The 24942-nt window shown below is 39.8% G+C and overlaps 1 protein-coding gene across 1 annotated transcript in view; it reads left to right on the top strand.

The window, feature by feature from the left end:
- The window catches only part of SPAG16 (sperm associated antigen 16), a gene marked incomplete at its 5' end in the record, with an annotated part of 402351 nt that overhangs the window by 210594 nt on the left and 166815 nt on the right, over positions 1 to 24942 (top strand). The window contains one exon of the mRNA XM_082763211.1: positions 10485 to 10628. Within this exon, the coding sequence (XP_082619337.1) occupies positions 10485 to 10628 (144 nt within the window). The remainder of the gene's footprint in view (positions 1 to 10484; positions 10629 to 24942) is intronic.

Genomic DNA, 24942 nt, shown 5'->3' on the forward strand with positions numbered 1-24942 from the left:
CCTGCCCACTTACATGGAACATGCATATTCCTCCATTTCATTTCTTCAATATATATATTGCACTGATGAACAGTAGATAGTAAAGACATTGGATAATTTGACCCATTTTTTGATGTTATAGGACTGGGTAAATGTGAAATAGATTAAGGTATTTTTCTCTTAAAAAAAAAAAAAAAAAATCATTTACTGACAGCACTTGAAGTATTTCTTTATTTTTTTTTTGTTGGTTGTTTTTTTTTTTGTTGGTTTTCTTTTGTGTGTGTGTGTCCCAAAAAGAGCAAGTCTCTTATTTCTTCTATCCCAAATTCTATTTCCCTGTGCACGTGGGAACTTGAATCCTGAGTCTTTCTAGTTTTCCTAAACAAATGTGGATCTGTGTCTTTCTCTGTTGCTTTCCAGTAATGAAGAGCTTTTCTTTTTGTCTTCTCCCCTGTGTTGCGCATGGACAGTGAATTTAAAATGGAGATGGAATTTAAATTGGGGATGTAAAAGGAGGAGGGGCATTTGGCAAATATTGCATACCAAATATTCTAGAAATTACATGGTGCTAAAAGCTTTGCTCAGTAGGGTAAATTTTTCTGTAAGTGATGGTACATAATTTCATAGCAAACCCACCAGTTGCAAACAAAAGTGTCTCTTGATTTTCCTAAAACAGAATTTATTTGTTCAAGTCTTGCAAAACATTTCAGGAATTCTTAACCTCACTTAATACCTTCTGTAAAGGTTAATCCATAGAAGTTTTAAGGAATGGTATAGTACTGTCAATCAGTCAGTAAGTCTAGAGTTCTTTAAGTCTTTGCTATGGGTATTCTCTCTTTGATAGAGCAAGCAGTATTACATGCAGCTGAAGAATGAAGCTGACTAGATTCTCAAGTTTGACAAAAAAAAAATAATTAACTCTTGCCACAATTTAGCAAGACAAATTATGAGTTTTTTTTTGCACTTAAGGTTTTAAAATATGTATTCTGTGCCTTTCCAATGGATAAGTTTTAGTACAAACCAATGGAATGGAATGGGCACAAGAACTTCTTCATTGAACTCCACAGTCTGTTTCATTCTGAGAATTTGCTTAGGAAATCAGTTTTGTTTAGCATTTTCATTAGCAATGAGGGTGATGGAATACAGAATAGCTTATAAAATATGCAGATGACACCAAGCTGTGAGGGGTTGCGAATACCTTTCTGCATCAGATCAGTATTCAGAAAAAACTTGGCAAATTGGAGAGATGGTCTGAAATCAGCAAGATGAAATTCAATAAAGTGAAGTGCCATATGATATGTTCAGGAAAAAGAATTCACATACACAAAACACACGGAATATCTGTCAAGAGAAAACAGTTGACAAAGCCTGCAGCATATTTATTTTGCAAACTGGGAGATGTAATTATGGAATGTGTGAAGAGGGATGAGCTATCTTCATTGTTGGGTGATTATGCCACATTAGGTTTAGTGAAGTCTCGGTTGACATACTGTGTCCATGTTTGGTCATGGCTTTCAAGAAAGTTTAGAAAATTGGATGAGTTAGAGAATTGAGTTTGCTTAATTTAAGATGTTAGTAACAACCGTCTGATACATGAAGATTTAAAGAAGATAGAAATTGTTCTTCATATTCATGAGAGAAGAATATAGGGAAATCCATGTAATTTGCATTCAGAGAGATTAGCACTGCATTTGAGGAAACACTTTAAAAAATATCTCCTCCCCAAAACACCTAGACATGATGTAGAACCCCTTTTTCAAGAACTTATACAAATGTACCTTGGGTGAGTCTATGCAATCTGTCCATAGTACATGGTCAACTAGATGTTGCCATTCAGCTTATGTTTCTGTAATTCTGCTCAGGAGATCAGAGAAAAAGAAGTAGTTTTAAAAACTTTTATTTTGAAATGTCATGGAAAAGTTGAATGGCCTCCTTCAGTAGGAAAAATGTTGCAGCAGTTGGGGCAGACAAGCTAGTTGGCAGAGCTCTGCAGGCTACCAAGGGTCTGCAGCCTCCAGCTTAGGGATCCTGAGACTAGAGAATTACAGTGATCCTTTCTGAGCCTCAAATCCATTTTTTTCTCATACATATTTACATGTTGTCAGAGCAAGTGCGTGATTTTTATTTATCAAATTTGCTTCGTAGTTCTGGATGCCACTACAGTCCTAACTGTGAAGACGCTGTTTATTTATGCAACTCTTTCCACAAGAGTTTCCATTAATTCTGTTGATGGAAGCATTCTTCAGCATTACGGTACTGAAATAGAGCACAGAGCGTACCCTTCCCTGCCTCGAAATGTGAGGAGGAAACACAGGAGGAAAGTGACCTTGAAAAGTTAATGCATTAGTTTCTTATTAATTTAGAAATGTGAGTTGACAGTTTGATGCTCTAATTGCAAATTATATTTTTAAATATTTTCTTTTAGCAACCTTGATAATTTAACAAAATTTACCAACTGGCAAGTTTCAAGTAGTATTCATTCCAAACTCTTATATACCACAACACTGCTACTAATCATCTGTGAAAAAGCTGCCATGCAACAGAAGACTGGGAATTGCTAACAATAATGATGAAAACTAATTCAAATGATGCCACAGATAGAAGCTTTTGCGAAAGCAATCTGCATCTTTTCAAGTTGGTCAAGCTAAAATTGCCTTTTAGAAAAGCAGATTGTCTTTCATTACAAAGGAAGACAATCTATTATCTCTGTACCCCACCAAGTACCCAATGCACAGGTCAAAATATAGGCAAGAATTATGCATTGAGTTAGAGAAAGTTTGCAAAGCGAGGACTTTCCCTTTGTTTTCTAGGTGTGTGATGTGGTTCATTGTCATCGATGTGGTGTAAAAATATATAGGCACTTTCCTGGCCAAGGCTGGTGCATGATCTAACCCTGGTTATCTATAGCCTCTTCCCAGCCGCACTAGAGAATTGTCCTGTGAGCTGCCATCTCTTTCAGAATTGGCTTCAAGACTGTGCAGATCTAGGTTAATCTGGCTTCAATGCTATTTTGAATACTGTAATTTTATACTTACATGGGACTGCCTTTCCCTAAAATAAGGTAATTCAGCGTATTTCATAAAGGAAGGGGTCGTAAAAGATCAGTTACATGCTGGACAGTATGAATCACAGTATAAATCATTCCTGCCAAGGAACTACAGCTTACACTCCAGAGTGAAGACATTAGGCAAAGACGTCAATATTTTAACATTTTTATTGCATCAACTTTTTTGTTGCTGCTCTCATTCTCTCTTTTTCTTTTGTCTTAATTACTTTTCCTTAAAGTATGCCAGGTACCTGGTAAATTGACTCAGCTTGGAAAATTGATTCAAGTGAATAAGAAATGAGAGCTTGTGAACGCATGATGTGACTCATGGATTAGTAGGCTGTTTTTTTTTTTTTTTTTTTTTTTTTTTTTCCCCCCTTTTTAAAAAGCACCCAGTCTTACAAACTACCCCCAAACTATTTGATCTCTGGCCAGTGTGCCATTTCCAGCTTTGTCATCATCTGAACAATAAGACAATAGAAATAATAATAAAACAACAACAACAAACAGATTCTGCAGTCTGAAAATAAACAGCAGCTTTCTCTGTGGAGTAAGGTGGGGATCTCTCAGTTGCCTGCTGCTTTGGTTTAAGGCAGGTTAGAAATACACTGTTTCTGTAGTGTCTAACAGCTGACATTTTAGACTAAGTGATTTTTTTTTGGCCAGTAATTATCAGCAACCTTGTAAGCAAAAGGAATAAATGAGTAAGTAAAGATTTTCTAAGAAGTGATTTAGATTCATGCCAGTTGTTATTTACGAGCATTCTAGATAAAAGGCTTAACATTGGGTTGCTGAGGTTTGCAGTACATGAGTATGTAACAATATAAACAATTTACATGTTATCATATAGGTTCTAGGAAAATCCTCTTTCTCTGACCTGATTAAGGACTCTATCTTGAAAAGGATTATGTATGTTTTTAAGTTAATATGCTGTGAAATCATCAGGACTCCTGGCAGTGCATAATTCAAGAATGTGCATATATCTTCAAAGGACTGAGACCTAAATAAAACACATGCAAATCAACACGATAGTTTTGAATTTTCCTAAGATGTGATGTAAGGCTAAGCTTTGTTGTTAAGAAGAAAATGATTTTAGAGCGGCCCAGCATGTCCATAGTCAGATCTAACGCAGCAAAACCTACGTGGTTACAAATACTCAGAGAGCTAATACAAATTAGTGGGTTTTGATAATTGCACACACAGTGGATAAAGTGATCAAACTCAGGACATCACAAAATAGGCTCTATCAATCGATCACTGTAACCACATCTAAATCTAAGAGTGATAGTGATGTGTTCAGTACAATTATTTATGGAGGCATTGCATGCTGTGTGGAGTGTTCACTTTTTGAAGTTGTTTTTTTTTCAAAGCAGAGCTGGTTTGTCCAAGTTAGAAAGTGCGTGAATTTATGCTTCACAGGAACAAATATTTTTGCAGCTAAGATTGAAGATTATATGTGCATGGTGAATAGAAAAAGTAAATTAGATAACATTTTAAATTCAGTATTTTAGCCTTTTTAGAGATACAGATCGAAGTTTCTGGATGGCTATTTTCTAAGTACTGTCTCAGGTGTATGAAGAGTTGCTGGGCAGTCTAGAAGTGTTAATGTTAGGTATGGTGAGATCCCAGCAAGTTTTCTCCTTCCCAAATCCTGAGTCACAGGAGCTTGGGAAGCAGCCAGGATCTTTACTAGATGGGAATGAGATTTTTAAGCATGGCTGTGTGAGATGTGCCACTGGCTTCCAGGCAACTATTTACATAAATGAAACATGTGCTATGGGTATATTCCCCTATTTATGTTCTCTGTATGGTTTGTGCTTTATCCTTTGTTGTTGCTCTTATTTTCTTTTTTTTGCATCCTCCCCTCTTCCATTTGATCATGAAGAGGCATATTTTAAGACCTCAAGCAGAAATGCAGAGCTTTTCAGTTATGCCACCTTTGCATAATAAACCCCTGAATTAAATGTCAGGGTTATAATTATTGCTCAAGTACGCTGGCAGGTGAGACCAGGTAACTCAAGCCAAGATGAAAAGGTGGTAGAAATAACTCTATTAGTGAGATGTGGTTCAAAGAAGACACATTAGGGTCAAGTGTAACTGGCCTAATGATTGATTTGGATTTTGTGGTGTGTCTGGTGGCGTAACCCCGGCAAAGGGCCAGATGCCTGCCCAGCTGCTCCTCGCTTGCTCAGCTGGGCAGGAGGAGAAAATAGGCTGAAAAACCTTAAATGTGATGAAGACAGGGAGGGCCCCAGCCTCATCGCCCTGCCCAGCGGCCCCTCGTGCTCTCCTGCAGGCAGGGGATGTGGTCAGGGCTTAGCGATTCCCCCCGCTCCCTCCATTTTCCAAAGCCCGCCATTCCTGTCAGGAACAGTTCTCTGGTGCAGGCTCTCCACAGGCCAGCGCTCGCCTTTTACAGCCTGGACAAATCTGACATCAGGGGCCGGATTTTGATAAGATCTCGACCGGGAGGGCTGTTTTTGGTGTTTTCCATTAGCTCCTCTCCACTGTTATGCAGATAAAGAGCGACAAAAGGTGTGCAGAAAGGCCTTTGAGAGAGGGATCAACGGTGTCCCTTTTCCTGTTACTCCCTCTTCACAGCGTTCGTAAAGGGAGAGAAAATGACTGCCAGCTGCGGCCTTTTGTTCTTTTGTGAGGTAATAACGAGCCTTTCTAATGATTCTAAACTCTTCTGTGGTGTTCTACCTCCTTATTTGTCGTAACTTTAGAGATAGCCCGTGGCTACAGTGAGATCCTCAGTGAGACAGGAGAGATGAGGGAGCCTCACCTCAGGATCCTCCTCATGCAGTATTCCCACATGGGGCATAATCACATCCCTGTGTGTTTTTATTTTTTTTTTCCTCCCTTAAAAGCTGTTGTGAATGCAGAAGGAAAAATGCAATGCAGTTACATGGTGCAGTCTGCACGTCTGTGTTCATTAACGGATGGATTTACCTTTAGGTTTCAGTGTTAGCTAGGTTCTAGCAAAATGGAGACTAAAATCACATTTCAGCTTTTACAAATTCTTTAGATTTTAGGACATAATCCAGCAATATAATTGAGTATATGCATATGAACAGTGTCTCTGATTGCAGTAAGACAGTTCCTAATATTTAGGTACATGCTCATTTGCTCTGAGACCTTAATGAATAGCCCTCCTCTCCAATTCAGTGCCTGTGATATTCCTCATTTCAAAGTCTGCTCTGCTTTTCTATTCCAACATGCCTAGAAAGCTTAATGTTGGAGGGAGAAATATCTACAGTTTCCTAAGTTTCCATTACAAGACTGACTTGTCTTCCATTTATAACTTCACCAGAGTGAAACTACTCAGACTGAAATTTTCTGTGCTAGCTATCTCAGTGGGGCTGAATTTCTGTGTAAGAAAGCATTAGCTAAAATGTTTCTGAGACCATGATTTTATTTATTTATTTATTTATCTATTTATTTTTAATCTTGGAGCTCTACTGTTCTCACATTTTGTTGCGGAAATGTTGCGGAAGAGCTTTCTGGTATGAAAGCAGCTATTGGCATTACCAGCAATCATTTTTGCCAGAATCTGGGAATGCAATAAATTTGATCAAATCATGAGGTTCTAAAAATTCCTTAGTGCAAGTGATATTCTGTGCAATGCTGTATTAGAATTTGGCAGCTAATTGATGTCTATATTGAGAACAGACTTTTCTGTATAACTCCCATACATGAAACCATAGAAAAATGGATTTTGTCCTTATTTCTGCTACAGAGTAATTGCATGAGGCTATGTAAGTCACTGAAGAGTATTAAGTTAATCATCTGTTTTGCACTCTTCATTCTCAGAGTGCCTGATTTTGAGACCATTTGGGTTAGGTTTAAAGTTCTGGACTTCTTCTACTCCTGCAGTCATTGGAGACTACTAGGAAACTACTGCACTAAGGAGGCTGAGTATTTAGTGTATTTATAAATAAATAAATAAATAAATAAATAAATATATATTAGATTTTCTAGCCCCTAAAATTATTTTGAAATTATAGTTGTCTTATTTTTAGACCTTAGTGTCCTGCATCTGTGCAATTGGGGTTAACTGCTGTTATTTCTTAGGAGTGGTTTGAGTAGATGCTTTCACTGTGTTGATGATAGCCTTTCTTCACATAGGAGCACTGCTTTGTGCATTGAACAAACTGAGGCTAAGTAGGATCGCTGCTGCTGTAGGAATTGAAGGGAACTCTAGACACCAGCCAGCCTGTTTTGCCTGGGTAATATGAAGTGGGTGTTTTGAGAGCTTTAGGAACGAGCTAATGATGGCTCTCTGTTCCTGTGCTGCAGAACCCTTAGTGCCAGAAAGCTTTCCTTCACATCTAGCTGAAATCTCCCCTAACCTCAGTGCAGTGTAGTTAGTGTTTGTATTAAAACAAATGCACAGTTAAGGTTACACAGACAGCTTCGGATTTAACACTTTTTAACCTGAAGGTCAATTTCATATGTATGTAGCGATCCAATGTAGTACATGCTGAGACTGACAGTATTTTGCATCTGAAGATACCATATTTTTATTTATGGTTCAGTCAAAATAAATTAGAATAATCAATGATTGCTTTGAAAGCAAATTACTGGGAGCACTATATATCTACCAGGGCAAGTGCTGAAGAGATGAGAATGGCTTATAATGCCAGAATGAGTTGTGTAAACACGGGTATTTATATACTCAACAGCAGCAAATCTTTGGGAGTTGTTTTTTTCTTGGCTGAGTCTTCTCTGATCCCACTTCCATCCCTGAGGAGGAGAAAACTGATGCTTCTATCACACATGTTCCATTATTGATTTTCATTCCAATCTACCCAAAGTCTTCTGTGCTGGAAATAATTAGACCCTCTGAGCAGAGATGAAGCAAAAATCTATACAATGCTGGATCGCCAGAAATGAAGACAAGGGTGCCTAATTAATGTTGCATATAGAAGTCTCTTTGGATGAATGGGTTTCCCTTTCTCAGAAGCAGCTCAGCAGTGGTTATGTCACAAGCTTGCTGTTAATTAGTGTTCAGCGTGTGCCTATAAAAATGGCATGGAGGAATAAAATGTTGTACAGCAACATTTTACAAGAGCTCTGCAATTAAAAGAGAATTCTCCAAATGTATTCTTGTGGGCTTCGTTCTGATGGCAAAAATGTTTCTTCCATATGAAATATACTTGATGGATTGTCTCTAAGCTCTCTAGAAACCTCTAGTCACCAAGGAAGTTCGGACATCTCGAAAGCTGGACTGGAAATATGTTGGGAGGGTTAAGGACAGGAAAAATGTTCCTAGGAGCTGAGGCAGCTGCAGCCATGCTGGTAGGTGAGGACTATCCAGAAAGCAAGTCAGGATCTGGAGGAAGCTGGCAGATCTACTTTTCTTTGAAGCTAGAGTGAGAGGTTATGTGGACTGAGAGTGATTTAATTCAAGTTATGTAGCACATCTTTGGGAAATGTGAAAGCAAGTATTTAGACTGTAAGAGGGAGAACTGACAAAGTCTTCACTCCAAGCATGCGCTCAACTATCAGCAGAAATATCTGAAGGGAAGAACTGGAGGTTCAGAGATGGAGCTTTTGGGATCTGAAGTATCTGAAACGGATCAAGAGAAAAACTTAAGCAGATGCATCTGATGCTGGTGCACTGCTATGTGCATGCCAGTGAGGAAGGTCCTGCTTAACCCTGCCTGCCTTGATGCTGTAGAGGCTGGGGGAAGCGGGTGTGTAGCCCCGACAGGTTCATCTTTATACTCATCCCACTCATTTGTCTGTAATGTAGGATTCCCTTTTTGGCACTCCTCCCAATAACAATGCTACTTGTTTGCTGCAAAAAGCAGCAGTATTATATTGGGTTTTTGATGTGTCAGAGGTTTCTGATAGCAGAGGGATCCTGGCTGAGTTCTTCTTGTCCAGGAACCTGCAGGCCACTGGCATGCCTTCTTTCAGCTTTTAATTCTCTCCTTTTACCTCTGCTCCCTCCTACTTATGTGTTGTGGCCAATCTGAACGATACAGTTGCACCTCTGAATAATTTAAATAACAACATACCTTCCTTCTTTTTTCTCCCTGTAAATGCAAAGGAAGTTTCTCTTATTTAGGCCAAGACAGCAAACATGTTTTTCTTCTCTCAGAAATTAGAGAATGCATAAAACTTGGGTTCCTTGGTTGAACAGATGAGTCCAACTGTTGAATCTGCAGGAATCTTCCCGGACTGTGCCTTAAACTGCAGGAGCAGATGTGTTTTCTGATTAAAATCCAGTTGACATAAATATGTTTTTCACATGAATTTGACATAGGGAATGATGTTTTCCCCATATAGTAGAAGCTGCAGTTGTGGTTTAGGAATTTTATGAAATATTAAGAGTGTAGGAGAAAGCTGCTGTTAAAAACAAGATTTTTATAATAGAGTAGTTGTGTGCCTTTAATGACCTCTCTTTTCTTCCCATTTGGCTGCTTGGCATCTTCTCTCTCTACTCTGATTCTGTTTTAATAAGTGTTTTTCTCTGCAAACTGTCAGCTCTGATGCACAACTGAAATGGGTGCACACACAGACTATGATTTGTCTTCCCTTCACTGCATTTTGATCCTGAACTCCAGATTAAGTCTATTTAAATAATCTTGCGACTGAAGTCAGCTCCTAGACACTTTTTGATGTTCAACAAATGGTAAAGCATTTCAATAATTTAAATCAAATAACCAAATCCATATGAAATAGGCGCGTGTTATCTTTCCAACAGATTTATTTTCTTCCCTAGATCCATTTCAGGCTGTGCTGCAGTTGCCAAATCAAAAATAAAGTGAGTTTTCAGTATAGGGATGTGATAAGTGTGTGATTTCCATTATGTCCCAGTGTGCTATATAATACAAAATGAAAACATGTAACACGTTTTGAGTGTAGAGTTGAAATGGATTTTCTGACCATAGCCTAGTCTCAGTGAATAGGTGCTAAAGTAATGGCAAAGACTGTAGCTACTGGGCTGTCATTATCATTTGAGTAATTTCCCAGTGGTAGAAGACTTCAGACCTATGGGCACAATGGAAAAAAACCCTGAAGCCTTTTGTCCTTCTTCCCTTAAACCACCAGCAGCAAGCTGATGAGCCGATACTTTTTGAAGTTCTTTTGAGTGTGGGAAATAGTGGGTTCAGGCTGGTTGTGCTTGTTTGTATGTTATCCTATTTTTTTTTATTTTTTATTTTTTGTAAAAACATTCAAAGAAAGCTTTTAGAAACATATTTGAGTGTTTTAAGCAACTGGAACCTCAAGAGGATGTGCAAACGTTTCTGGTTTCACAGACGTCAGTCATGTTTTGCTGTTTTCTTCAGTAATAGCAGAAACTCATCTGCATAGCATGTATTTTAAATTCTTGAGAGGATAGAAAGCATTGCTGCTTGTTTGGTCCATCCAGAATCAGTCATCTTTGGATGTTACAGAAATGAAACTGGTGCTGGATATAATGAGCCTCTCTTTTGTCTTGTAGCCTGGCAGTACATCCCCAAAAAGATGTTGTAGTCACCGGCAGCGATGACCGCCTCTGGAAAATGTGGGTTTTACCTGATGGGAACATCATCATGACAGGTGAAGGTCACACTGATTGGCTTTCGGGCTGCTGCTTCCATCCAAGGTTAGTGCAAACAGTCCCCTGAACTAGTGCTAATCCCTTCTGGGGACTGCTTGTTTGCTCTTTCTTTGCTCACTGGCCTGCTCTGATGACTTTCTATTCTCAGTATAACCCTGCGCTCTCTGCTGAATTTCCAAACATGTAGATAAATGTTCCTCTGGCTTTCAGTGTGTTGACTTAAGATTGATTGCTTTTAGTATTTTGTACGTCTTAAACTTTGTCCACGTGCCAGTGCACGTAACAAGGAGTAATAAGCTTTTTAGGTCTAGCTGTATTCATATTCTCCATGTTCATGCACCATAACAAACACAGCTCTGTTATTAATAATAAAGAAAAGCTGATTTCTTGTATCGAGTATTGCCATGTGACTAGATGTATTCAAGTTTATCTAGAGAATATAGCTTTCCTCCTTTCTCTTTATACAGATTTGAAGCTGAATTAATAAATGAAAGTGAATATTGAAAATGAGAAGTAAATATTTAGGTTACAAGGGTCACAGAAATAGGCTAAATATAAAGTAGATTTCTTGGTCAATTTGATGAAAAATAGAATGCCATTTTACTCTAAGAAAAGACTTCTGTTTTTCAAGACTGAGCTTCTGTAGATTGAAATGATTTTGCCTCAAATTTGCAAGGGTGCAGTTGTAATAGAGCTCTTTACTGTTAATATAATAAAGGTCTGCCAGGCTGCTCACCTGTGGTTCACTTATAAAAAGAGCATTATTAAACCTCTAACCTTGTGTTTTCATTGTATTTATTTTATAAATCTATGTTAGCTCTTTCCTTCACGAGAAGGAAAACTGTTTAATTTCATAGTTCCTCCTGATTTCTGATATTGTAATGAGTTAACAAACACAACTTAACAAGCATGCGATGCTCTAAACACAATAAAATCCCTCTGTTCAAAGCCTCAAGAACCCAGAATAGTGCTTTTTGGGATAGAACATCAGCACTTACTCTTTGCTTGCATCTTTTTCTCCTGTGAAACCTGGGAAGAGAAGTCCTGTCTTCTTGTTTTAAGATGGTAGGAATTTTTTCTCTTACTAAGTTGTACCTCAGGAATAGAGGTTGCACCGAGTTTGTGACCGTGCTGGGCATCCTAAGCCTAACTTTCGGATAAACAAAATGCTGCCTTGCCTCTTACCTGGTATGAATATAAAATGTATCATAGGGAAAGAAAGGGAAATACAATTAGAAGAGCATGTTATCATTTATAAAGCTGCTGGGCATACTAATCAGATTTCGATAATGCATTGTTACCATGACACCCGCTGACTCAGAGACTCAAAACTATTTTCTCATTAGTCTTTGACCAGAATACAGTCCTTTCAATAGGCTTTCCTATTTCTCATTCAATTATTGAAATTAAAATGAGTTGAGGTACATCATTATTCACTTGCAGTATAAATTGACTCCTGCTGGATGCTCTGGAGTGATTCAAAAGTAGTGCTTTTACAATATTGTCTTCTGTTACTGGAGAAAAAATATATATAATGTGACAGAATACATTTAATCATAATTTCTTCTACCGCCCCGTACATCAGGTATTCCAGAAGTGAAAATAATGAAATAGAAATGGAAAGTTTTCACAGAAGTTTTCCACAATAAAATGTAGATAGTGTCTAGTTTTGTTTCTGATTTAAAAGGATATTCAAAAGTTGAAAAGAAAAATATTTGTGTGGCTGGGCTATTAAATTGTGATCCAGAAATCTGGATTAAACTTCTGCATTCTTTCCTTGTTGCCCTCTGTTAGCTTGTTTCACCTCTTCTATTTTCTCTGTTTATAAAATCAGGTTTAGAGCAATCTCCATTTTTAGTCTGAGAAATATTCTGTCTGCAGGCACACACACAATTAGGGCCATTTTCAGGCCATTTTTGGAAGACATCAGAATAATTCACTTACTGAGGTTGTGTGTGCTAATAACTTGAGGAGTAACAGATCTTGACCTACAATGTGAATTTAACTGGTGCTTCTGAACATACAAGGGACTTAAAAGTCCATTTTTACTCAAGCAAGTCCACATTTACATTTTAATCAAGCAAGGATCTTCTCATGGTTGTGTTTGACCACTGTAAACAGAGGTCAAGCTGAAGCCTGGTAGATACGAAGGTCTGTAACCTTCAAGCTTTGGGTGCTGTTAGGTTCATTCAGCCTTACCTTCTCCAAGAGCAGTGAGAGATTGTGGATTGGTAGTAGGAACTTAGCTGTGTGCAATATAAGAGGAAAGGTTTCTTTTAGGCTGTCGACTTTACTCTCTGATTAATAGGCAGCAGCTATGAGGATTTTCATTTGAATTCTTCCTGGTACTGAGGCACAACCACATCTTCCAGTACAATGAAGTCACTGAATTTCTGGAAGGTTGTTGGGCTGGATGAGTCTCATTGTGCCCCTCGCTGACAAAGTGCTTCCCAGGCACTCTGGGAAACGTCATTCCATGCCAATTTTTCATTAATAACAGTTTTTGCTTTCACGTATGAGCACAGTGGGTAGATGAGAGTCCATGATGTGCCAAAGCTCCTGAGTCTTGTGGGATCTGTGTGCTCGATCATTTTTTACAGTGTGCCCCCTGCTCTTCGGTCTCCCATGAGTTCTCCTCACATGGCAGCGGCTCCCAGGACGCTAGATGAAGGGGAACAAACTAGCTCTGTGCATGCGAGGACAGCAGAACACCTCAGCTGTGATGCTTTCTGCAGATCTGAGAGCAGAATTTTGCCTTGAGCTTTTTAAATAAAAGCAAAACTTCAAACAGGTCCCATTGTCTACAGAGTGCAGCAGCTGGATGGAGGGAGGAGAACAGCGCATCCTTTTTGAAGCTCAGGTGACAACTGGTCAGACTTCAAAAACAAACACGCTTTTTTACTCCAGTCTGGCTGAACAGTACAGTGCAGATAAGCTAGCTGTTGCAAGAGCCTGTCACTGCTGAAAAATTTAGGAATGTTTTCCAGCTTAGCTTTTATATGTATGAAGGAGTGAGGGAGCCTGAGTGACTGCTGTCCATGTGAGCTTCGTGTCAGAAATCTGGGTAGCTGAAGGAGAGCTGTGCAGTCCACCTGTGGCTAACAGGTGGCCTGAAAAAATGGAATAATAGACTAAATCTGCATCCTCTGAGAGTTTCCAAAATAAGCTGAGGATGTTCATGCTGCATCTGTAAGAACCAGAGTCTACTTGCACTGAGGTATTTCAGGGCACGTGCTGGATTTATCCATCTTCATTAGTAACCTTCCTGGATGGCTGAAGAATAGCAGAGCTATTTGTTCATGTCCTGTAAAGTGCCAGTGAACAGTACAATCCTGTGCTCAGTGCACATGCCAGTATTAGTGTCCTTAACAGAAATATTTATCAGGCCAACTCATCTAAAATGTTTGTAGCCCTTTTCATGCAAACCTTCAAGTCTGTGGAATACAGCAAATTTCTGTCAGAGGGAGGCAGAATTCAGCAGGGAAGCTGGGGTGGGCAGGATTTGGGGATAGCCTGGACCAGTTGTTCAGAGGTAACAGGCTGCCCTGGCTGGGTCAGCAGTTGCTGGCTATGGCCTGCAGCATGTGCCACGCAGCCCAGGGCTGCCTCTGCAGGTTGGGGGGCTGCTGGATGCACCTGCACAACAAGGGCTCCCGCACACAGAAACCCTGCAGAGAGGCTGAGGTGGTTTCCTGATCGATCACCTTTGAAATTATGGAGTGCCATTAATGGCATCTTTCAGTAAGGAGCTGAAACAATGCAAAACTAGTTGTGTAGGTAACAGCATTCATCTCCTGTGGCCTGTGGATACCTGGGGGAGAGAAGGGACCTCAGAGCTGCAGAGGCTTCAGAGGGTCCCTGGTAAGAGAAGCTCTGTGTTCAAACAAGGGTCCGGAGTGCTCAGGTGAGCTCCTGTTCAACTTCAGAGAGGAGGAGGAGGAAAAATGTCAGCACCCATCCTTTCTGTCCGGCCAGAGTCAACCAGGCTTGTGGTCCTCTCATTGACAGGATGTCAGAGATTGCTCTTAATTAGGAGTCCAGCAACGGTGATCTTCAGAAGACTTTCTGCTAGTTTTTCAGACATAAATGTCGAGTGCCACATTCTGCACTGAACAAGGCTGAGACTTAAAAGCCACTAACTCTGCTTGAAACATTAACATAAGAAAGAGTTGTAAGGCTCAGGTTAATCACAAAGGTCTCTGTTGGCTATCAGTGAAATAAATTATTCTGATTTCTGCCTTGAAATAGACACTTTAAAACCTAATTCAGGGTTCAGTACAGAAACAGATGTTTTTTATTTATCCTTTCATTGCTATTGATAGCTATTAAAGGAAATTCAAGATAGGCTGGCACATTTTATTTAGGATTTCTGAACAGCATTTGTATTATAAAGGCATAATGATTTAATTTCTTAGAGAATCTTTGATTCACAGAGTTCAACAAAGCCTTCAGTTACTAGATTACATATTAAATTTGACAATGGTTGGAAACTTCTTTTGAGTGGCAGGATTAATTTTCAGTCATCTAGCTGGCTCCGTGTAACACACAGTTAGCAGACTAGACGTTTCTTGCAATGTTTTATCAAACTCAACTAATATGGGAAGTTGCATTCATTTATTCCACAAAGAACAGCCTGCTGCAGAACTATTTTAGTCGCTTCCACAGCGTACGTACCATGGGTGTGGCGTTTTCAATGTAATAACAGTTTAATGTCAAAACTAGTTTTTATTGATTTTGAAATCTTTTTTGGCAAGCTTCAGACTTTTCAGAAACATTCTGCAGGTAACAGTTCTCTCTCAGGGCAGCAAAGCCTACTACTTTTTCTTTACAAACATGTTTGAGTGGGTGGGTGTTCAGTTTCCTTTGGGATTCTCAATCTCATTATTTTTATCAATAAAAAGCCTCTGCTGGACAAAGGAATAAATCACATATAAATGAAATATGAGAGATTACACGAGAAGCTCAGCTTCTGCTTAGACTAATCGAATATCTTTGGCCAAACATCCCAATGTCAAAGGCTTTATATGTATTCTACAGGATCAGCCTGGCAAAAAGAAATCAATAACCAGGTAATGGATGTGATTAAAATTTTTCCCCTTCCACCCACTTCCATAAGCTAAATGTTTCTACCCATACTAATCTGTTCTGGCACGTGTAACTGTTGGTTATTCTCTGCGCCTTTCTGGGACGTGTGTCTGTAACAAGTTTTATATCATTTCAGGGCGATGTGTTAACTGTGGGTGAGTATCTATTTAAAGTAAAAGCAATGTGTGTATCATTTTATTTTCCTTTGGAGAGATCAGTTCTACAGTGTGCCTTTGGAAAATATGGGGTGGCATAATCACAGCTTTGCTATGCATTTAGGTGCGTTTTTATTGTGCAGAATTTGCCTTCTTTTCTGTTACCCCTGCCATGCCGAGGAGCGTTTTCTTATGCAGCCCAGAGCAGGAAGCAGATGTCCGAACTTCTGGAGGTTTTCCTTGTCAAATCTTCCTGTGTCTCCTTTTACACCTTACTGTGTGAGTTCTGTCTTTGCAGTGGTTGTGGCAGCAGATCATGGGCCATCTGTATCGTTTGACGTTCAAAACATTGCTCATTAGACTGCTTGTGTTCTGCAAGGGTTGTTGCATCTGCTTTGAAGCAGTACACTTTTCTATACCAATAGGAAGACAAAAACAAGCAAACAAACAAACAAAAAAAACCAGTTGCATGCATTTTGATGTTGAGGGACAGCTGCTTTAGTTGTAGAAATATGATTGGACTTGTCACTACTTTTTCCTTTTTAAATAAATCCTTCATTTACCAGAACTGTCCTTTAAAACTGTTCTGGACTGAAAATACGTGGCAGGACGGAATGCAGCTTCTTTCTTTTCTATCAGGAACTTTAAGAGTCTGTCATTACATTGATTTTAAAAAGCAAACAATCTGCAGCTCCATAGTGTGGTTACTGAACAGGCTTTGCTTTTCACCCAGAATGACCACGCTTTATTGGAAAACTACCTTTGGCTTCCATTTCTTGGTTGGTGGAAATATTGACCACTCAAAGTTAATGATTCACTAATAATTTCTCCATTACAATAATTCAGCAAACAGCAGGGGAGAGAAATACTGATGACAGTTTAAGAGAGAAAAGAGAGGAAAGTAGCTGACAAAAGAAGCAGTCCTCTTATTGAGCAATTCAAATGCGTATTTCAAATAATTACAGGAAGAAATCACATTGTAATAAAATGCTGCCTTTTGATGGAACCACTCTGTAGTTATTTTCACAGGTGGTTTCACATACTAAAATGCAAAAGCCAGTGGTCGGAAACCTCTGGAAATCTTTGTGTAAAACTAAGAAATAGTAGGAAACCTTCCCAATATTTAAGGTAAACTTTGACATCTTATTCTTAAGAGCAAGGATTTTTATCACGACTGTTTTGTTGATTGCCTCATTAGGCATTTTCTGTTGGTTTGCATGTGTGGCTCAGATTTTTAAAAAGGGTGCTGGTATGATGGGAGCCGCTTAAAATGCGTGTGGAGTGTGGTGGTGGTGGTGTGAGGGGCTTTGGCAGCCGAAATGAAATGAGGTCTTTTGCATTTTAGAAGTTTATGAGAGGATGTTTACACTGATTTTTTTTTTTTTTTTGGTGTGTGTGTGTGTTTCTTCTGTATTGCTTAGGAGTTGTAGTTGTAAATGCATAGCTGGTTTCTTCATCTGTTTGTATGCTTTGTATGCTTTCCTGTACGTTAGTTTTCTTTTTTTTGTGTGCGTGTGTAGTGAGACAGAACTTCGTTTCCCTGTTTTATAGGGGAGGGAGAAAGGAATGTGGTTCTGAAGTGTAAATCCCGTCTCACAGGATGTTTATATGGGCATACACCTGCTTCCACGCAAGCTGCCAGATGATGCCTTTTTCCTGAGGTCCCCAGAGTTAGGGCTATCTGAGTGAAAGCAGGGGCACTGCTAGAAAAGACACCTAAAGGCTCTGTAAGAGAGTGAAGAAAAGAATTTCAGTCCATCTGCTTCCGAAGGGTGTCACCCAGCCTTACAAACACTTTGAGAAATGCCCACAGAAATATCAGTGGCACCGTCTCCCTCCGTGGCCACAATTTTTCAGAGACTTTTCCATGACGGAGTGAGAGGGAGTGCCAAAGGAGCGCTGTGTTGTCACTAGTTTTGCTTTGAAAACTGTTTCAGGGTGGTTTAGTGGGTTTGATTTGGGGCAAATCGAAGTTTAATTCCAACTCAGAATTTGTAAGGGACTTCATACAGGGCTTTTATGGTTTCTTTTCTCTGATCTCTACTGTATTTGCTATCTCTATTTGCTATCTTTATTTTTTTTCCCAGATGAACGAATGCAGTTTTTTTTTTTTTTACTCATGAGTTTGTAGTCCCTTCATCACAAATGTGAAGCACCTCTTTAAAGCCTCCTTCATAAGGACGTAAATCTTCATACCTGCAGTGCATGACCTCGGATACACTTCAGCTCCTAATGGGTATAAAAAGATAGCTGATCCTTATGGCATTATTTAAGTTATTATTTAACTGTCATATCTTTATAATGTCATTTAGATTCTATGCTTGTCTATAAGGTAAACAGTTTTCAAATGTACCAAAAGCCTTGCTTCCATAGAAATGATCTCATTATTATTAAATGACTGTGTCTTGCATGCTCCATTCCATTATTACGTGAATTTTAGACCTGCAAACAGGCATGGTATTGGGCTCATCAAACCAGTCCTATTGGTTGAAAAGGCACTGTGATCATCTTTGGAGGTGTCCCAAAAGGTGTCAAGTTTAATCACTCTCTTTACCAAAAAAAAAGAAAAAATAAAAGGCTTTAGTTACTGAAATCAGTAATATTTTGTTACGAATGTTTGAATGTTTGGACTTTTAGAAATTAGGAGAACTTTTGGATCAGCTGTATAGGTAAATAGATCTGGCGTAGAAACTGTACAGAATTTTCTTGAAGGAAAAAAAATCAATGAAAAATTCTTTAATAGAAGGAAGGAGGAGAAAGATGCAGTTGAAATCTCTTTGATAGAGTGCCACTCAAATGGTATACTTCTAAACCTATTAGTTCAGCTTCGGTGAAGCTGTGAATGTGCAGGATGAATGTTTTGTAGAAATTTGCTGTCTCCTCGTGGAGCTCCTGGGTTTGTTTTTGTGCATGTCACCCTGATTCCCAGTTCCTGCCGTTCCACAGAGCTGCTGCCCAGGAGTCGCCAGAAGTAACGCAGTTTGCAGATGTTCAAGTCACTTGCTTTGGTTGTGAGCAAAAGCTGCTTTTCACTGCGAAGGCTTCAGGTTTTGGGGCAGCGTAGGGTTTCTTCTAGCTTCATCGGTATTTATCCCTACTTGGGAGTGGGGAGTTAATGTTACAGAAAGCTTGCTGCTTCCTGCTCGGGTTGGTGGCACTGCTGTTGGCCCAAGCCTGTTCCGGCTGAACACCTTCCTCTGGCTCATTCAGAGTAGCTATAGACATCAAAACATCTCTCTTAATAGAATCTTTTCTGTTATGTTTCTTTGTGTGCAATTATAATCTCGCTGCCTTTAACATTCCTGGTTCATTATTGTTTTCTTCTGTGCAATAAAGGCAATTGTTTTGTCCCTAAAGTCTGCTGTGAGGGTTTCTAGTGGAGTAGGTAAGGAGATATACATGTTCATTATGTTGTTAAAATGTGCGTTTCTAACATGTAGCTGTTAAAATAACAAACATTACTGGTAGGGTTGACTGGAGAATGGTGCCTCAATTGTGAGGCAGCCTGTAAGATACTCAGGTTGGAAATAAACACAAAATATTTGGAATGCATTTAAAAAAACACCATGAATTGTACTGAAACATCCCTTTTAAAATACGAAGATTAGGTTTCACCTACATTTGGTATTTTTATCAAGGACATTCAGAGGTGATGATTAGGGCAAGAACCCGTGCTGTGGGGATGTGGAGGATCCAGAGCCTTCCCGTGTTCGATTCCAGAGCCCTGGTGCCAGCCCAGCCCCGCTGCTCAGCTCCTCCCCGCAGCCACCTGGAGAGCTCCACTACAGGAAGCTTCAGTTCCACTTCTTCCCCAGGATTGCTGTCCTACTGTCGCAGGGGGGACGTGGCTGAAGAACGTAACATGGAATCTCCTCCTAGTCACAGCGATCTCGCTGGGGAGAAAAATAACGTTTTGAGTGTTACGGAGGAAAAGCTTGACTATGGGTTTGGCACGCCTGAAGTCAGCATCTTCCCTTGCGGTTGTGTCTGTTTCCTTAATTTCTTTCTTTTTGACAGAAATAATCTGGCCACTTCAATGCAGTTTAGAACTGTAAGTGCTTTCTGGTTCGTGCTGCTTTACCAGCAGCACATGTAATAATTTTATATTAGCTATTTTACCGCAAATTTAGAAGATTAACCCATGCAAGGATTTCAATATGTTCTATTAGTCATGGATCTGGTTTCATTTCACTGTATACATGCAACATTTCCTAATGTATTTCTTTAATATGTTTTCTTAGTAAACCACTCAGAACTTATGCCCTAACCCTTGGGCATTATGTTCAGAGATTGATCTGTGGAGATTTTGAATTTCCTGGCATGAGTCTCGTTGCAAGGCTTGAAACGTACATTACTGTTTTCAATTGCGAATTAATTCAGAATCTTCATTAGCATGCAACAAGCTGTAATGGCTGAAGTAAAGAAATCTGTCTCGAGTACAAATGCCAGGCAAGAGTTGTATGGCTGTCGTTTAAATGTTGTATGTATGCATCTCCTCTCAAGCTGCGTCACTGCAGTAATTTGGGTAATTTCAGTTAGAGTGGCACAGGTAGCAGGAGGTGTTGACCAGCTGTGAAATAAGCATCAGGACTTCCTTCACCTTTGAAGGACATGGGTGGGGAACCCTGTTCTCAGCTTCTTATAATTGTTTTCTTTGTTTATGTACAAAATTAATGGGGAACAGAAAGGAAGAAGGCCACAGGATATGTGTCCTCGAGATCAGCTCACTAAGTGTTGCTTAAGGGTTTGAGGTTTTGGTGGTTTTTGTTTGTTTGTTTTTTGTTTTTGTTTTTCTGCCTCGAGTGATCAGGTGTTAGACTGCATGGCCTCATAAGTGGAAATTCACTTTTCATATCAAACCTTCGTGTTACAGGATGGAAGATTATATTAATGTTGGTGTTCTGCTTTCTCTTGTAGCTACCCAGGGTTCTGTTAACATTCAGCATTTCGACTCTCCTTCAGTCCTTAATTTGTTATTGATCACTGCCTCCACTAAGTAATCCTCTGCCTTTGGTTATGTTCCTATCCCCAGGGCATGGCTCAGTAAGATCATCAGTTGCCCAAAATATAAGCACTTGCCTAGTGCACTGCCCTATGCATTTTCTTGGGCTTTCGCTATCAAGAGATCGTTACACAGCGTGAGCTAAATATTCTTCCAGGTGCCTGGGAAACGTTCAAATCCCAGTGCAGAACTTTTCACATGCTGTGAAGTCTCTGTGCGCTCTCTGAACTCTCTGTGCATATAAATACGCAGCTTAAAAATGATGCTTTGTGCAAACATGCAGATGGGATTAATGGCTGTGGCTCATTACTGCCTATTGATTGAGATTAGACATCACTGGACAACCATTTGGGGCTGATAATGGATTTGAAATGGCTGAGCCACAACTTTGGCATGGAGGGGAACTGTGACAGAGGATTATCATTGTTAATATGGGTCATAAATCTGCTCCGTACATGGAATTCTTGTATCTGAACTCCTTCCAGACCAGGCTTTTCCCTACTTCAACAGCCCTTTATTAAAATTTGAGGTTTTGGGGTCACTCCAGTGGAGGTAGAACGATGTGCCTGATGGGGATGGGTGTTGAGATTTGGCATGACACACTGTAAACATGCTGTTAATGCATATTAGAGATACTGTGCATAGTTTTATGTGGGCTAAACACGCCTATTTATTTTTGAAATGTAATACTTTGTAGGGAGAATTAAGCTAATATTAACATCAATGAGGGAAAACATTGGAATGGCACAAATAGAAGGTGTTTCTGGAAAACGCAGACATTTTGCAGTATTTATTGGTTAACCACTTTTCTTGGTTAAAAAGGTGTCCATCGGTCTCTAAACCTCGGAGGGACCCTTGCGTTGTCTGGCGCCTGCTGTCCTGACATGGATTTCGTTGCATCTAAGCTCCAAATATTGTAACCAGTTTATCTTTTTCCATTTTTATTCCTTACCTGATGTGCTTCCAAAGCCTCCTAAAAGGCAGTTTTGCATGTATTAAAAATTGCCTTCTACCAGGTGCCTAAATTATTTTAAAATCTCATTTAACCACTCTTAATTGCATGACATTGAAAGACAGCTAACTCATTTTTTATACTTTAAAAAGACTAGCCTGCAGTGAATGGCACATGCTCAGTATTTTTGCAGAGGTACCCAGCTCATTTTAGCAAGCTAATGGATTTGAATGGAGCAGGCCTGACTGTGGCCTTTGTAGATTATAAACTGAATGGGAACAATCTGCTACCTTGTGGACATAACAAAATATCATCATCACGAGGCTAAGGCTACATTTTGAGCAGGCCAAAACCCAGAGTTAAAGGAATAATCATGCACTGTGACAGAAACAAGCTGGTAAGAGCAGTGGGAGATGCACCAGGTAAAAAGCGGTTTGTGTGTCTGCGCATGGTTGGATGTGCCAGCTTCTACCAGCAGCCATCAGTTCAGAAAGGGAAAATGCTTTAAAATATGGAGGACTTGTTTATAAGTAACTTAAATTAATTCTGTGAAAATTCATATATGCCATCCTGGGAATCTTTTTGGTAGCAGGAGCATGTTATCTTTACAGCATCGTAGCCATGAAAGTGTAATGTAGCCTCAAGGAAGTTTTAATAAATCAGGTGAACATTAACGAATAAATAAATAAATACTGTTTCTATGATGCCAGTTCTCCTCCAGAAGCACTGAGGAGAGGGGCCATACCAAAACAATGCTTGCTTTCTTTTTCCTTAATATCACACCCAGCTGTTGGCCAGGTAGGATGGCAGGGGAAAATAAGCGTCCTGTCTGGGGTCAATATATAGGCATAAAAAAATGATCAAAAGATGGAGCAATTAGATAATACGGAATGAAAAATTACCTCAAGTTTGCACTTGGCATGCTATGCATTGACAATTTGCTGACAATTTCCAGCTGGGAGCTTTGTGTTGCAGACTTTTGCAGAAGTGTTTTCTCATTTTTTCTCAGACAGAAAGCCATGCACCTACTTGCTATCCAGCGTCTGCTGATTTCTGCACTGCTTCCTGGCTTGGAAACTTCTTCGTTGGTTTACAGAATATCAGTTTAGGATTGATTTTTGCATTTTTGAAATTAAATTCTTTTTTTTTTCCCCCTCAGCTTTGGTGGTAAATGAGGAAAAGGCAAGACATTTTCATGGTTATACTTCTGAGTATTCTAGCATTCACCTTCTGTATATATGATATTTTATGTCTATTAATAAAAAAGGAGTAAAATTGGGTTTAAGATTATTCCGAAGGATGTAACATATTACAATTAAGGTATGTCTTAGACACATACAGTCCATGAGGATAATGAAAACAACAGCCAAAACAAACCATGGGCCTCAAAAAAATAGGGGTTTTAATACAAAATATCCCCTAGAAGAATTAACGTGACTCCAGGATTAAAAGAATAAAAGTGAACTACATCTTAAGGCTGTATCTCGAGGTTACAAAATCTCTTGGAAGCAAAATATTTGCTGCTGTGAATGTTGTTCAAATGCAGGCTCAGGGCTTTGGCTGCACATGCCAAATTCTCCTGCCCTGCCATCCTGTTCCCGACAGTGAGTACTGGGGAATGCCCAGACGTGGGTAAGAATGGGAAAAGCATTTGTGAAGGCTTATCTCAGTACCCTCCTGGGCTCTGCTGCTCATTTCAGAGGAGTTTTGAGCCAGATGCTGTTTCCATGTAACCCTTGATGTATTCCTCTTCCAGGACTCCGTGCTGTCTTCCTCTGCACTCGCAGAGCATTGTGTCCACACCACCTTTTAGCAAGGAGCCGGGCAAGTCTCCTGCCTGCTGTGGAAAAAATCACCTGTTGTCCTTTCTGTGTTTTCTTACGGGAACCTTTTTAATGACCTGTTGACCCCAGGCTGTTTTAAATTCAGCCAGTTTTCGCCCTCTCTCTGGTGAGAAGCAAACGAGTGGCTGTGACAGAAACGCACCACGGCAAAGCAGGGCAATAAAGAAGAGTAATGATGACTGTGGAGCTGAACTCAGGCTTGGCATTTCCATCCCTTCCCTTGTTTCTAGTATCAAATGGAACAGAGTGTGTTTAAATGCTGCTCTCTCATGACCTGAGGTGGACCTTACTGGTAGGTGTGTGCTTCCCTAATGCAACCATCTGCATTGCAGTTCTTTGCCTTGTTCCCTAGCAAAACGAAGCTTACAAGGATGTGCTCACTGTGCTGCTTCTGCACAGGTTCCTTACCCCCTCTCTTGTGCTCCCCGGTAACTTTTAACCTGCAGGCTAACTCTGACAGAGTTTGAGAGACCCGAGTCTGAAGGATGGAGCAATTCCTAGCATAGATATTTAATCAACAGCTAAGGTGATGGTGCTAGGAGGCAAAAGACACATCCATAGGCATTCAGGCTTCATTAGCTCTGTTTTTCATGGAACAACTCTTTTCTATTAAGAGTTGCACAGCTCTACACTAAACGCTTCCTTCTTTCTTCACTATCTTTCCTCTTTAGCTTATCATATAATGTCACCAAAATTAGTGATCTCTAACAGTATTTGCAGTTCTGCCCTTGGGTTTTGGTGTATTTAGGGTCTACCAACTCTGATACTGCCAGTAGTCCAGTGGCTTTTAGAAGCTTTTGTGCTTTAGAAGATATGCATAAATAGGAGTAAATAAGACAGAACATTTTTCCAGTTGCTTAGGGTTGATTTTACTGTATTCGTTTGCCATTGTAAAAAGCTGTTAATCCTGGAACATTTTAGACTGCATGCTTAAAATGTGTTGCTGAGCTGCTGATGCTGCCCTGCTAAGTTCCCATCAGCTGCTGCAGCTCTTCTAGGACACAAAACTTGAACACAAGTGCTGTTGGTTTTAGTGCATTGCTTTGAGAACTGTTATTTGCCAGCACTGTGTGTAAGGCTTTGCTCCCCTCCTCTTGATTTAGGCTGTAACTGTCTCAGGAAAGGCGCTGCCTCTTGCTTTATGTCTGCAGAACACCAGGCATGTCTGCACCGCTGCATAAATAATACATACAAGTGCTAGCAGCACAGATGTTGCTCCGTTCACTCAGTGCTGTGTAGAATAGAGCAGTGAAATTGTTGCCTTGTTCACAGGACTGGCGCTGACAACTGCTAAAACTGATATTGCTGAGATTAACTCTGA

This window comes from Aythya marila, assembly GCF_965140915.1.
Source record: "Aythya marila genome assembly, chromosome: 6".
Lineage (NCBI taxonomy): Eukaryota > Metazoa > Chordata > Aves > Anseriformes > Anatidae > Aythya > Aythya marila.